The sequence below is a fragment of the Xenopus laevis genome, chromosome 7L, assembly GCF_017654675.1.
Source record: "Xenopus laevis strain J_2021 chromosome 7L, Xenopus_laevis_v10.1, whole genome shotgun sequence".
In the NCBI taxonomy this organism is placed as follows: domain Eukaryota; kingdom Metazoa; phylum Chordata; class Amphibia; order Anura; family Pipidae; genus Xenopus; species Xenopus laevis.
In genome coordinates, this window is record NC_054383.1 from 338402 (window position 1) to 354905 (window position 16504).

Below are 16504 nucleotides of genomic sequence, written 5' to 3' on the forward strand. Positions count from 1 at the left end.
AAATATTGCAGCTCCAATCCATGTGTATAGTTGACACTTGATAAAGGGTCAACATGGACCCTGAACATGTCGTGTAGTAGCCTTGAATAAATATAATCACAGCATAATTTGCTACTTTTGAGTTCTCTCCTCGTTCTTGGAAATTGCTAAGTGTATAGTAATGTCTAATAATACTAAATATTTCTCATATATTCTATATATTATCCTTGTGCAGTGATGGGTTGAGGCCTCCAGATAAGATGTCCCATAGCTTTATTACTGGAGGGGATCCTCATGCCACAGGACTTTAACACCCCATACACAAAGCACTTGAACCTTTTTGCACTTGAACCTTTTTGCACTTGAACCTTTTTGCACTTGAACCTTTTTGCACTTGAACCTTTTTGCACTTGAACCTTTTTGCACTTGAACCTTTTTGCACTTGAACCTTTTTGCACTCACATGCACCAGTTGCGTTGCCTTCAAACACAGAACATTGGTGCTAAATGTGAAGTTTAAGGGATGACACATTCCCCTCATATTAAGATTAATTAAGATTAATCACTAATTTAATAACATCTAACTGTAAGTACAGCATCAACCTTGATGGCTTGATAAAGGGCTGGAAACGTTGCTTAGTTTGAGGCACGAATAAAGCAACAATTTTTTCACCTTAATCGGAGCTGCTGAAGTATTTTCTTGTAGGTGAATCAGACCTGGGCAGACAGAGTCACAGACGGCACCCGACGCTGCAAAGAGCGGTGAGAATGTGTGTGTGTAGCACTACTTTGTGTTTGTTTCAGCATCAACCCCCAGTACTGACCCCTTCACAGGCACATTATGGGGCAAAACAGAGAAGAATCCATTAATGAGCGCAGGAGCCCATTGTTATTAACTGGATCATTTTATAATGTGTACATTTCCAGGAAGGGGTTAATGAGAGGTTCAGCCCATGTGACTTCCTGTCTGAGAGTGGGGTGTAGGGGGCACAGTGGGGAGGGAGTCAGTATCATCATGTCCCTAATACAGAGCTGGCTCTTCTGCCTTCTCATCCCGACCTGTAAGTACTGGGCAACACACAGACCCCCCAAGTGACGCACCCTCTGTACCAGGGATCCCCAACCTTTTTACCCGTGAGCCACATTCCATTGTAACATGAGTTGGGGAGCAACAGAAGCATATAAAAAGTTCCTGGGGGTGCCAAATAAGGGCTGTGATTGGCTATTGGTAGTTCCTATGTGGATTGACAGTCGGGTCAGGTTTTATGCATCAAAACTTGCCCCAAGTCTGGAATTCAAAAATAATCACCTGCTTTGAGGCCACTGGGAGCAACATCCAAGGGGTTGGGGAGCAACATGTTACTCATGAGTCTTTGGTTGGGGGTCACTGGTCTACACTGTACTGGAGAAATGGATCTACCAGGGAAGGGTTCAGAGGTTCTGATCCATATGGGTTTATTCTAAAGGCTGGAAATCTCATTCCTGCTACTCAGAGAAGTACATAAGGGGAGTCTCTATTCTTACTTTTCCTCTAAGACCTTCTTGTCTCCCACAAGTCTTGCTATAGGGGTAACACTTACTATGGGGGTACAGTAAGATCCGTATGGTAAGACAAAGTCTCAGCTAATCATGGTGTTGCCCAGGTTTCTCCCAGAATGTTGTGATTTCTCAAGAGCCGAGATCCATTATAACCAGAGCTGGTTCTGCCGCCCTAATGAGATGTGAGCAGAAGACAACAGACTATAATACCATGTTCTGGTACCAACAGAGAGACGGGCACGGCCTACAGCTCATCTCTACTCAGCTCCGGGGAGACAAACCCACATATGAAGAGGGCTACAAAGATGGCTTCCAGGTGAACAGAACCACCAGTAATAAGATCAGTTTCCTGGAGATCAAATCCCCGAAGCCCCAAGATCAGTCACTTTATCTGTGTGCGGCCAGTGATGCACAGTGACACCTCCCAACCCACTGCCTTTGTACTAACCCCCCCCCCACTGACACACTCATATCCCCCCACTGACACTCATACCCCCCACTCACTGACACACTCATATCCCCCACTCACTGACACACTCATACCCCCCACTCACTGACACACTCATATCCCCCACTCACTGACACACTCATACCCCCCACTCACTGACACACTCATACCCCCCACTGACACTCATACCCCCCACTCACTGACACACTCATACCCCCCACTCACTGACACACTCATACCCCCCACTCACTGACAGACTCATACCCCCCACTCACTGACACACTCATACCCCCCACTCACTGACACACTCATATCCCCCACTGACACACTCATATCCCCCACTCACTGACACACTCATACCCCCCACTGACACACTCATACCCCCCACTGACACACTCATATCCCCCACTCACTGACACACTCATATCCCCCACTCACTGACACTCATATCCCCCACTCACTGACACACTCATACCCCCCACTCACTGACACACTCATATCCCCCACTGACACACTCATACCCCCACTCACATGTAAGTTTTCCTTTTTAAACATAAAGTTTAAGGGATGACACATTCCCATCATATTAACAATAATTAAGATTAATCACTGATTTAATAACGTCTGACTGTAAGTACAGTATCAACCCCCAGTACTGACCCCTTCACAGGCACATTATGGGGCAAAACAGAGAAGAATCCATTAATGAGTGCAGGAGCCCATTGTTATTAACTGGATCATTTTATAATGTGTACATTTCCAGGAAGGGGTTAATGAGAGGTTCAGCCCATGTGACTTCCTGTCTGAGAGTGGGGTGTAGGGGGCACAGTGGGGAGGAAGTCAGTATCATCATGTCCCTAATGCAGAGCTGGGTCTTCTGCCTTCTCATCCCGACCTGTAAGTACTGGGCAACACACAGACCCCCCAAATGCTGCTCCCTCTGCAGGTTCTGATCCACATGGATTAATTCTAAAGGCTGTATCTCATTCTGTGCTGCAAATACAAATGTAACACTGCAAATCTACTTGTTATCTCTGAGTTTTCCTTTAATTGCCGCACTATAGGGGTAACATCAAGTATTGGGGGACAGTGAGACCCTGTGGGTCAGGCAAAGGCTCAGCTGGTCATTGTGTTCCGCAGGTTTCACCCAGAACGTTGTGATCACCCAGGAGCCAAGATCCATTATAACCAGAGCTGGTTCTGCCGCCCTAATGAGATGTGAGCAGAAGACAAGTGACTATGAATGGATGTTCTGGTACCAACAGAGAGACGGGCACGGCCTACAGCTCATCTCTACTCAGCTCCGGGGAGACAAACCTACATATGAAGAGGGCTACAAAGATGGCTTCCAGGTGAACAGAACTGAAAATGGAAAGATCAGTTTCCTGGAGATCAAATCCCCGAAGCCCCAAGATCAGTCACTTTATCTGTGTGCGGCCAGTGATGCACAGTGACACCTCCCAACCCACTGCCTTTGTACTAACCCCCCCACTGACACACTCATATCCCCCCACTCACTGACACTCATATCCCCCACTGACACTCATATCCCCCCACTGACACTCATACCCCCCACTGACACTCATACCCCCCACTCATACGTACCCCTAGATTTACTTTTGCCAAAATGTTCCACCCCATTTCAGCCATAAAAAGAAAACGGTGCAATTACACATAAAATATAGAGGGGAATAGAACAACCCCACAGTGATTTCTAATATCCTTATCATTTACAGTAGGGGGTACATTATCCCTTATAATACATGAGTGATACTCAGAGTTCCCTGTATAACTCAGCCTGCAGCCTTGTGCCTATATATGGTCACAGAACAACCCCTCAGTGACTTCTAATATCCTTATCATTTACAGTAGGGGGTACATTATCCCTTATAATACATGAGTGATACTCAGAGTTCCCTGTATAACTCAGCCTGCAGCCTTGTGTCTTTATATGGTCACAGAACAACCCCTCAGTGACTTCTAATATCCTTATCATTTACAGTAGGGGGTACATTATCCCTTATAATACATGAGTGATACTCAGAATTCCCTGTATAACTCAGCCTGCAGCCTTGTGCCTTTATATGGTCACAGAACAACCCCTCAGTGACTTCTAATATCCTTATCATTGACAGTAGGGGGTACATTATCCCTTATAATACATGAGTGATACTCAGAGTTCCCTGTATAACTCAGCCTGCAGCCTTGTGCCTTTATATGGTCACAGAACAAACACTGCATTATTTGCACCAGTTTGTGCAATGAAGATACATTTGGCCATTTATAATCTCAGGGTCACTCGGTGGGGGATGGTGTAGAAACACTGGGTGGCCTGATATTTTGGGGATACCTTATGGAACCATATTGGGGAGCCCCTTTCCTTCTCTCTCTCTCTCCGAGGCCAGTGGTCTGTTAGCAGTAGTTTTCCACCTGGCAGGTAACAATGTTGCTTGATGACAATGATATTAATAGAGAAAAAACATAAAAACAAAGGGAGGTATTTTTGTGTAGAGACAGTGGTGCCCCCCTTACAATGATTAGAAGGAAATAGTTTACCTCAGAGGGGGGGGGGGTGGTTGAGCATCGGGCAGAGTAAAAGTTGTGGATTTGGAGGAATCTGAATCAAACGCCTCCCATTCAATCAAAGATGACAATATGGGGGTGTCCCCCAGAATCCAGGCCTGAAGGAATACAATGTGTATGTAGGAATGTGGGGGTGATACAGAGGAGTCACATGACACAAGATGGCGGCTACTGGTTTGGCCAGTGACACAGGTGCACAGGGAGCCGTTGGGGTGCAATGAGGCAGGTGCATCCGCTGTTTGTTCCTTTGTAGTAACACAGTGACGTGTGAGCACCCACATCAAGCGCCTCACAGTCTGAGCACCCACATGTGGCACCCGGTCGGGGCATAAAGTGGGACACACGGAAGCTCATCTGTCTGTCTGTCCTGTGCGACACATTTAGAGCCAAGAATCAACAACTGCACCCACCCAACAATGTGAGAGTAAATAGAGGGGTTGGGTTCATAGTTAGGGACAGGAGTCAGAACATGTACAGTATAATGTATATCTAGAACAAAAGATACCCTGTGTGCTCCACTCTAGATCAATAGATGCTCCGTGTGTCCCAGTCTAGATCAATAGATGCCCTGTGTGCTCCACTCTAGATCAATAAATGCCCCATGTGCTCCACTCTAGATCAATAAATGCCCCGTGTGTCCAGTCTAGATCAATAGATACCCTGTGTGCTTCACTCTAGATCAATAGATGCTCCGTGTGTCCTAGTCTAGATCAATAAATGCCCCGTGTGCTCCACTCTAGATCAATAAATGCCCCATGTGCTCCACTCTAGATCAATAAATGCCCCGTGTGCTCCACTCTAGATCAATAAATGCCCCGTGTGTCCAGTCTAGATCAATAGATGCCCCGTGTGCTTCACTCTAGATCAAAAGATGCTCCGTGTGTCCCAGTCTAGATCAATAAATGCCCCGTGTGCTCCACTCTAGATCAATAAATGCCCTGTGTGCTCCACTCTAGATCAATAAATGCCCCATGTGCTCCACTCTAGATCAATAAATGCCCTGTGTGCTCCACTCTAGATCAATAAATGCCCTGTGTGCTCCACTCTAGAACAATTGCTGCCCTGTGTGCTCCACTCTAGATCAATAAATGCCCCGTGTGCTCCACTCTAGATCAATAGATGCCCCGTGTGCTCCACTCTAGATCAATAGATGCCCCGTGTGCTCCACTCTAGATCAATAGATGCCCCGTGTGCTCCACTCTAGATCAATAAATGCCCAGTGTGCTCCACTCTAGATCAATAGATGCCCCGTGTGCTCCACTCTAGAACAATTACTGCCCTGTGTGCTCCACTCTAGAACAATTGCTGCCCTGTGTGCTCCACTCTAGATCAATAAATGCCCCGTGTGCTCCACTCTAGATCAATAGATGCCCCGTGTGCTCCACTCTAGATCAATAGATGCCCCGTGTGCTCCACTCTAGATCAATAGATGCCCCGTGTGCTCCACTCTAGATCAATAAATGCCCCGTGTGCTCCACTCTAGAACAATTGATGCCCTGTGTGCTCCACTCTAGATCAATAAATGCCCCGTGTGCTCCACTCTAGATCAATAGTAACAAACATGGTCTGGTACAAAGTTGATACAATTTGGACACAATATTACACAATTCAGCACTTGGGGTTTGGGGGGTTTCTCTGGTATAAAGGGACTTTGCCATGGAGCCATTAATGGGTGCCGGGAATTGGGGTCACTTAGTTATTGGGAAGCTGAAGATCATGCGCCAGAGACTTTGTGATTCCGTATGTAGAACTAACGCTCTCTGTCATTTCTTTATATTTTATATTTCACTCTATTATTACTTGTTATTGCTCACTAGCAGTGCATCAGAAGCCTTATTATTCATCCTGCAGATTTGTGTTAAAATCTAATGTCAGTTACAATAATTAATACTAATAAAGGTTCCCCCTGTATTACAGCATCTACTCTCTCTCTCTGTAATGTCTTTATATTTCATATTTCAAGCTTCATGCTACAATAATTAATACTAATAAAGGTTCCCCCTGTAATTACATCTCTCTGCTGGTTACTCCCATTGCCTAGAACCAGGGCTGCTTGTGCCTAAGAACTGATTGCACCAAATTTCCATGTGCCCATTATGTTGGTAAAACACCCCTTCCCCACCCCTCTGACTAAGTCTGCTGATTCCTATAAAAGTAATACAGGTAGTAATACAAGTAGTAATACAAGTAGTAATACAAGTAGTAATACAAGTAGTAATACAAGTAGTAATACAAGTAGTCTGTGCTTCAACCACCTTTGCGGGCAGGTGCAACGCAGTGTCAAAGCCTTTGCCAGGGGCAAATCATTCACTAGAAGAAATATTGCTGCTGCAGCACCTCTTTGTGGCAAAAGTGAAAAGTTGTATCTATTCAGAATAGTCTGACCGAATAAACTTACCACATAGAGGTGCTGATTCCTATAAGGGCTTTTCATTTATAAGGGGCAAGTCCTGTATAGACTATAGGGTGAGGGAGATCAGCTCCAACGGCTGTGACCAGGCCCCCAGATAAAAAGGAGGGGCACTGCCATAGTGTCAATACCAGAAATGAAATAAAGGGGAAATCACCAGACTAAGGGGAAGCGTGAAATCCAATTCTATCAAATAAACGGATTCGAACTTGTGCTCCTTCACATTTCTGTTTTTTTCAACAACATGCTGAATCCAAATCATCCGACTCTCATAGGATAGAAAGGCAGAGAGTGTAAATTTGCACCTTTTGTGAGTGTGACACAAGTGTCGTGCACAATCCAGAGTGTAATGATCAATCTCTTAGACTGTCCCTATGTCCTATGCGTTTCATGGTGGTGTCTCTGCTTTGTCAGGGAATGAGTGTCAGCTTTATGTACAAAACTCTTTCAGCCATCTGTGCCATAGAACTCCAGTATCAAACAGTGAGACACTCATTGCACAATAAACATTCAAATCATTTAAAGGCAACAAGATCCAAATCCTTATTTAACCCTCCAGGGTCTGCTCCAAAACTGTAACAAACTAGCCCCTCATCTACAAGAACACTGTCAGCCAATGAACTGTCACCCCGAGGTGCTCTATACCTGTGCCAGCGCCCCCTGATATAATGTCGATTCTAAATGTCCCAGTAGTGCCAATGGCCAGCGAGAGCTTCTTACGGCTCACGTACCTGAACCTGCGGGGACACATAAATAAACAACAACAATAGTTTTGCAATGAATAAAATACTTGTGCTGTGGGCAAGGAGTTTCTATCTATATATAATTGATATATTAGGACTTATTATATTTGCTGGAAATGAACTTGGGAGCCACATGTTTCCCTGGTTCTTACAGGTCCCTATAAATTGCACCAAAGGAGCTCACAGTTTGACATGGAGAAATCATATTGACATTGTTTTTGATTCTGCACAGGGGCCTCTGCAAGTTTTCATGCATTTTACACAGGACCCAAATATCACTGGTTTTCCAAACACAATGAAGAAGGGGCCCCAGGTGCAGTCAGGGCCCGGGGATTAGGAATCAGACTCATGCCCATGTCAAGGGGGATCGGGATGAAATCTGATGGGGGTATATACCGTATATACTCGAGTATAAGCCGTCCTGAGTATAAGCCGAGGTACCTAATTTTACCTCCAAAAACTGGGAAAGCTTATTGACTCGAGTATAAGCCGAGGGTGAGAAATGCAGCAGCTTCTGGTAAGTTTCAATCAAAAAATTTAGGGTTTCTGCTCCCATTGGAGGTGCCGGTGTCTTGGAGACTATTCTTGGGCGCCGGCGACTATTCTTAGACGCCGGCAACTGTTTTTGCGCTTGACCCGAGTATAAGCCGAGGTAGAGTTTTTCAGCATATTTTTGGGGCTGAAAAACTCGGCTTATACTCGAGTATATACGGTATATATATATATATATATATGTAAATCAGGGATACTCAACCCTCTATACCCCCAAGGTATAAAATGAGTATAATATATATATATATATATAACAGCTGTTAAGCTCTATTTGCCTACGACATCTCTGCAGTGTTTACTTCCTGGGGGTCCCTGAGATGCAGCACAAATGCCCACCATAAAAATGGTTCCTGCTTTAATGTCTCTGGGCATTATTTTTCCATTCCAGTCTCTACGGCACATATTTTGTTTGACGTGTGTAATTCTTGTATTATTATCAAATGTCTGTCCTGTTTTACTATTAAATGTCTTTATTCTGTGTATGAATATGTTATAGGTTGTATAAGCCTTTTTGAAACATTTGTAGTTGCCTTTAATAATATTCCTCTTGTGGTGCAAATTTGTTATTTTTTGTTGTTTGACTAGTGAGTTTCTTTTTATTTCTAAATAACGTCCCGGGTGCATCACAATGTCCTCCTGTAACACTGCCTCTGACTTTAGCTTCTTCCAATGTTTCCTGAAACGTTTCCCCACATCTCTGTCATTTCCATTCTATTTATTTCTCTTTTACTTTCTTGTGTTTGTCTGTCCTTATACAGGGGACGCTCAGATCCCTTCCGTTCATGTGGAAAGAGAGAGGGGAAGGATAAAGTGACGGATGAATTTGTCGCAAATCTTTATATTTTGTTGTGCAAAGAAAACCATATTCACTGAGCCAAATCTGTACATGGGGAAATGTTTCTCTTCTCACTAATCTTTGCTTTTATTTACTAATTTGCTCCAGACTGATGCAAAGAGATATTTGCTATTGGTAAATTGGTTAAACACAGATGTTAGGAGTTCAGTCTATTGTCCCTCTACAGGCAAAATACTCACTGCCATACAGCATCCCATCCATTACTGGGACCTCCAATATTTCAAAAGCAGGAGGCAAAGAGGAGCTCCCCTGACACATAAACTGGCAAATAGACACTGGTACATATAAACTGGCAGATAGACACTGACACATATAAACTGGCAGATAGACACTGACACATATAAACTGGCAGATAGACACTGGTACATATATACTGGCAGATAGACACTGACACATATAAACTGGCAGATAGACACTGACACGTGAACTGGCAGATAGACACTGGTGCATATAAACTGGCAGATAGACACTGACACGTGAACTGGCAGATAGACACTGACACATATAAACTGGCAGATAGACACTGGTACATATAAACTGGCAGATAGACACTGACACGTGAACTGGCAGATAGACACTGACACATATAAACTGGCAGATAGACACTGGTACATATAAACTGGCAGATAGACACTGGTACATATAAACTGGCAGATAGACACTGGCAGATAGACACTGGTACATATAAACTGGCAGATAGACACTGGCAGATAGACACTGACACATATAAACTGGCAGATAGACACTGGCAGATATGCCCTACCAGCTGTTCAATGGTAATTTGCTGCACTCCATAGGCCTTTTTACTGTAAGGCAACAACATTTCCTCCAAGTTTATCTGCTCATTCTGTTCCCCCAGAGAGAGCACAATATATAGAGCAGGGGCTGTCGGCCTTACACACTCCTGCTGCTAATCTCCCAGCCCCACACCCAATTACATTTACAAGTTGCCAGGTGATGCTGGGAAATGTAGTTCAACAGCTGACTGAATGGTTGTTACTCTCCTTGTACTGTGGATTTGCACTAATATGTTATAAAGTCACTCTATGTGAATACTCTATGTAGTGATATGTACTTCCTGCTGCCCCAAAGAGCTTACACTCTCATTTAAAGCCACAGAATATAATTGCACATGATACAGGAGGTACATTATCAGTCCTCTCAGTGTAGTGGGTGGGTTGGGGGATATTGAGCAGATATGCAGCCCCCTGACCCCCCTGGCCCCCACACCTGCATCCTGTGACTCCTGTGACTCATGGAGCCTGTGTGGGAGACGTGAGCGTGTGATTTCCGTGGCAGTTATTTTGCACAAACACACGATTCACTTGTGGTCACATTTAAAATAAACAACGTGCTCTGGTTTCCTGTAACACAGATCTGCTGCCTCCCCCACACCTTCCGGGGCCCCAGATCTGAAAGCTGCTGCCTCACCCACACCTTCCGGGGCCCCAGATCTGCAGGCAGGAGCCCAGGAAAAGATCTGCAGAACTTCACAAATAGTTCAGCAGTTTTAACCCAACGCAGCCCGAGCCTTAATCATGAAACCACAGAGATTAAATATACAGCAGCACCTGTGCACACAGGGCCCAGCAGCACCCACAGGCCCCTCAAAATATAGACCAACTGTTTACTCTGCCTGGTCCTAATGCCTGACATGTTAGCTCCGAAACAGCTTCTGCTCACAGACACATCTCACGTTTACTCTTTCCAACACTCTTAAAATGCGGATGCAGAGCAAACTGATCCCACTCTAACCCAGCAGCATGGCCAGCAATTCAGTGTCACAGGAGGGAATGATAATCCTTAGTGTAGCCAAATTTGGACTTGGGCCCACCAGTCTCTAGTAATGCTGCTAATCTTGGTAGGGAATCCCATAATCTGACTGTCCTTACAGTAAGATCCCCTTCCTATGCTAATGCTGAGATCTCCTTTCCTCCCCACCAATGAATCACTCATTCCCCTCTCTTGGTAGGGAATCCCATAATCTGACTGCCCTTACAGTAAAGAACCCCTTCCTATGCTGATGGTGAGATCTCCTTTCCTCCCCACCAATGAATCACTCATTCCCCTCTCTTGGTAGGGAATCCCATAACCTGACTGTCCTTACAGTAAAGAACCCCTTCCTATGCTGATGGTGAGATCTCCTTTCCTCCCCACCAATGAATCACTCATTCCCCTCTCTTGGTAGGGAATCCCATAACCTGACTGTCCTTACAGTAAAGAACCCCTTCCTATGCTGATGGTGAGATCTCCTTTCCTCCCCACCAATGAATCACTCATTCCCCTCTCTTGGTAGGGAATTCCTCCCCACCAATGAATCACTGATTCCCTCTTCTCTTTTTAGGGAATCCCATAACCTGATAGCTATTAGAATGTGTTAAAAAATTTTGCTAAATGAAAACAATCCATGTATGTAACAGTAATCATTTTACAGAATAAATACTGGGAATGATTTAGAAACATATATTTGGCAAATTGCACTGGTGAAGTTGCTCAAGGCAACAAGGGCAGATCTTTGCTATCATTTTTCATCTGGTGCAGACTGATGAAGGGCAATTGCTTACCATGGGCAACTCCACTTGTGGAGAATGTATCTTTGTAACTAACTGAGTATAGATGTTAACAATTGAAGGGAGAATTGACTGAAGAATCTGAAGAAGTTGGAAAATTATATTTAATAACTCTTTACTATTTATGATTTGTCTAGCAAATTGAAGGCTGGGGTTAGCCAACCCAGTTGGGTTAGGGTTAGTTTCCAGGAGACACCGCAGTTGGGTCAGTTTCCAGGACACACCCCAGCTGGGTTAGGGTAAGTTTCTAAGACATGCCTTAGTTGGGTTAGTGTTAGTTTCCAGGAGACACCCAATTGGGTTAGGGTTAGTTTCCAAGACATGCCCTAGCTAGATTAGGGTTAGTTTCCAGGAGACACCCCAGCTGGGTTAGGGTTTGTTTCCAAGACATGCCTTAGTTGGGTTAGGGTTAGTTTCCAAGACAGGCCCTAGCTGGGTTAGGGTTCATTTCCAGGAGACACCCCAGTTGGGTTAGGTTAGTTTCCAGGAGACACCCCAATTGGGTAAGGGTTTGTTTCCAAGACATGTCTTAGTTGGGTTAGGGTTAGTTTCCAAGACACGCCCTAGCTGGGTTAGGGTTAGTTTCCAGGAGACACCCCAGTTGGGTTAGGTTAGTTTCCAGGAGACACCCCAGTTGGGTTAGGGTTAGTTTCCAAGACAGGCCCTAGCTGGGTTAGGGTTCATTTCCAGGAGACACCCCAGTTGGGTTAGGTTAGTTTCCAGGAGACACCCCAATTGGGTAAGGGTTTGTTTCCAAGACATGTCTTAGTTGGGTTAGGGTTAGTTTCCAAGACACGCCCTAGCTGGGTTAGGGTTAGTTTCCAGGAGACACCCCAGTTGGGTTAGGTTAGTTTCCAGGAGACACCCCAGTTGGGTTAGGGTTAGTTTTCAAGACACGCCCTAGCTGGATTAGGGTTAGTTTCCAGGAGACACCCCAGTTGGGTTAGGTTAGTTTCCAGGAGACACCCCAGTTGGGTTAGGTTAGTTTCCAAGACATGCATTAGTTGGGTTAGAGTTAGTTTTCAAGACATGCCTTAGTTGGGTTAGGGTTAGTTTCCAGGAGACACCCCAGTTGGGTTAGGGTTAGTTTCCAAGACACGCCCTATCTGGATTAGGGTTAGTTTCCAGGAGACACCCCAGTTGGGTTAGGTTTGTTTCCAGGAGACACCCAAGTTGGGTTAGGGTTAGTTTCCAAGACATGCCTTAGTTGGGTTAGGGTTAGTTTCCAAGACACGCCCTAGCTGGGTTAGGGTTAGTTTCCAGGAGACACCCCAGTTGGGTTAGGTTAGTTTCCAGGAGACACCCCAGTTGGGTAAGGGTTTGTTTCCAAGACATGTCTTAGTTGGGTTAGGGTTAGTTTCCAAGACACGCCCTAGCTGGGTTAGGGTTAGTTTCCAGGAGACACCCCAGTTGGGTTAGGTTAGTTTCCAGGAGACACCACAGTTGGGTTAGGGTTAGTTTTCAAGACACGCCCTAGCTGGATTAGGGTTAGTTTCCAGGAGACACCCCAGTTGGGTTAGGTTAGTTTCCAGGAGACACCCCAGTTGGGTTAGGGTTAGTTTCCAAGACATGCCTTAGTTGGTTTAGGGTTGGTTTCCAAGACATGCCCTAGCTGGGTTAGGTTAGTCTCCAGGAGACACCGCAGTTGGGTTAGGGTTAGTTTCCAAGACATGCCTTAGTTGGTTTAAGGTTAGTTTCCAAGACACACCCTAGCTGGGTTAGGGTTAGTTTCCAGGAGACACCCCAGTTGGGTTAGTTTCCAGGAGACACCTCAATTGGGTTAGGGTTAGTTTCCAAGACACGCCCTAGCTGGGTTAGGGTTAGTTTCCAGGAGACACTCCAGTTGGGTTAGGGTTAGTTTCCAGGACACTTCCTAGTTAGGTTAGGGTCAGTTTCCAAGACATTGTCACAAATCGGCACCCAAAATCCAGAACCAATGCTAGGCTCCCTGGTCTCGGCTCTTGCTTCCGCCTTTAACAGGCGCCTTTCACCTCGGGAGGAGCCCCCGGCTAATTGGATGCCGCCAGGTCTTATTAAGAGAGGAGCCAAGCCAAGGGTTCTGGGTGAGCAAAGGGGAACAATCGTTAGTAAAGTCTTTTTGGGCAGAAGGTCACAATCACAATACAAGGAGCAGACAGAAAACGCAGTCAAACCAGACAGGGTCAGTGCAGGCAGAATTCGGGCAAAGTCAGACAGGCAAAGGTCAAAACCAGGATATCAATCAGAAGAGTCAAGCCAGGCACAGGTCGGATTACGGATTTCAGAATGGTCGGATAACAGGCAGAGATCGGGAACACAGAAGTCAGAAAAGTCAGGCAGGCAGGCAGGGTCAGAACACCAATCAGTACACGGAATGAATCAAAATAGCACCCAGGAACTTGCAAAAGATGAACCTACAATGGGCAGTGATTTCTCAAGAAAGGCCCCTTTAAATACCTTTAAAACCGTGCGCCAGTGCGCGATGACGTCACAGCGCAGACGAGAATGCGCACAAAAAATCAGGAAGTGCGCGCCCTAAGGCATTCACAAGACAGCAGGCAAAGAGGAGACACCGTGAGGCGGGCATCCCCGCCGGCCCACTAGACCCCCAGGGTGAGTGTTTATTACAGACATGCCCCCTAGTTGAGTTAGGGTCAGGGCCGAATTTACATAGCAGCTGTCCCTAGGTCCGCTGTCATTCATCGCCTCTGTCCCCTCCCTTTTATTCTCTCAAATTTTCATCATTGGTACCAGAGCAATGGGGTTTTATAATGTAGCTCAAGGGAAATTTAAAAAACTATTGTATCTCCTGCGAATCCCCAGTGTTTCTGAACTAATGTGCAGCATGTCGCCTGCCGTCCTAGGCCCGTGCCTTGGATTAGTCTCCAAGACACACCCTAGTTGGGTTAGGGTTAGTTTCCAGAGACAACCATTTTGGGTTAGGGTTAGTTTCCAGATGACACCTGTCATGTTGGACATAACCCAGTTGGGTAGACTTCCTTTCAGCTATATAAAAGAGCTTTCCCGTAAAAGTGACTAATTCTTGGTGGACATACCAGTGGTTTTTATGCTCATCCCATGTTCTTATTTTCAGTTAATACTGAAAGACTTCCAGATCAGTTCAGTAAATAAGTAATATGTACCTGTCCAGGCCTGGGCTGGGAGTCAAAATAGGCCCTGCCATTCAAAGTACACAGAGGCCCAAACAGTCCCTTACCAGCCTACTATATGGTGACTTTCTATGGAACCATACAGCAGCCCCTCTGGCATTTGCCAGAACCCACAGATTGCCAGTCCGGGCCTGTACCTGTCAATCAGTGGATTCATTAGTCTGATCAGTGCCCCAAGTATTAGTGGATTAATTAGTCTGATCAGTGCCCCAAGCATTAATGGATAGTTGTATAGTTAAATTGGGTTGAAAAAAGACAACGTCCATCAAGTTCAACCCTCCAAATGAAAACCCAGCATCCATACACACACCCCTCCCTACTTTTAATTAAATTCTATATACCCATATCTATACTAACTATAGAGCTTAGTATCAGAATAGCCTTTGTATTATGTCTGTCCAAGAAATCATCCAAGTCCCTCTTATAGTCATTAACTGAATCATCACCCGGCAGTGCATTCCCCAACCTCACTGTCCTCACTGTGATGAACCCCCTACTCTGTTCCTTTAAATGAAACTTCTTTTCCTCTAGTCTGAAGGGGAGGCCTCTGGTACGTGATTCTCTTTATGGGTAAAAAGGTCCCCTGCTATTTGTCTATAATGTCCTCTAATGTACTTGTAAAGTCTAATCATGTCCCCTCACAAGCGCCTTTTTTCCCCCAGAGAAAACAACCCCAACCTTGTCAGTCTCCCCTCATAATTTAACTCTTCCCTCCCTCTAACCAGTTTAGTTGCACTTAGTCTCTGCACTCTCTCCAGCTCATTTATATCCCTCTTAAGGACTGGAGTCCAAAACTGCCCCCATACTCCAGATGAGGCCTCACCAGGGACCTATAAAGAGACACAATTATGTTTCATCCCTTGAGTTAATGCCCTTTTTTATACAAGAACTTTATTTGCTTTAGTAGCCACAGAATGACACTGCCCAGAATTAGACAACGTGTTATCTACAAAGACCCCAAGATCCTTCTCATTTAAGGAAACTCCCAACACACTGCCATTTAGTGTAGAACTTGCATTTATAGTATTTTTGCCAAAGTGCATAACCTGCATTTATCAACATTGAACCTCATTTTCCAGTTTGCTGCCCAGTTTCCCAACTTAGACAAATCACTCTGCAAAGTGGCAGCATCCTGCATGGAACCTATAGTTCTGCACAATTTAGTCTCATCTGCACAAATAGAAACAGTACTTTCAATGGCCACCTCCAGGTCATTAATAAACAAGTTGAAAAGCAAGGGACCTAGTACAGAGCCCTGCGGTACTCCACTAACAACACTGGTCCAATTAGACAATGTTCCATTTACCACCACTCTTTGTAGTCTATCTTTTAGCCAGTTCTCTATCCAGGTACAAATACTATGTTCCAGGCCAACATTCCTTCATTTAACCAGTAACCACCTGTGTGGCACTGTATCAAATGCTTTAATTAGTCTGATCAGTGCCCCAAGTGTTAGTGGATTAATTAGTCTGATCAGTGCCCCAAATAGTATTGGATTCATTAGTCTGATCAGTGTCCCAATTATTGTTGGATTCATTACTCTGATCAGTGTCCCAAGTAAAACAGTTGTCTTTCAATAACATTGGTTTGATATAAGGAAACAAAGAGCTGCCCAGGGATGAGGAGATTGTAATATAAGAGAAAATACAGAACTGGTTATTTGGGTCAATAACAAA

General features: G+C 45.0%; 1 protein-coding gene and 1 gene segment (V, D, J or C); both read left to right on the forward strand.

Moving 5' to 3' along the window:
* Positions 1-993: 993 nt before the first annotated feature.
* Positions 994-1993, forward strand: LOC121395737. The segment is given in 2 exon segments: positions 994-1039; positions 1622-1993. Coding segments are annotated over 2 exon segments (360 nt in total).
* A 672-nt stretch (positions 1994-2665) lies between these two features.
* Positions 2666-3738, forward strand: tcrbb1-a (T cell receptor beta/TCR VDJ BV1SI BJ1). The gene is made up of 2 exons (XM_018242793.2): positions 2666-2862; positions 3106-3738. The coding sequence occupies exons 1-2, from the start codon at positions 2739-2741 to the stop codon at positions 3417-3419; spliced, it is 438 nt and encodes a 145-aa protein (XP_018098282.2). The 5' UTR covers positions 2666-2738; the 3' UTR covers positions 3420-3738.
* Positions 3739-16504: the final 12766 nt, after the last annotated feature.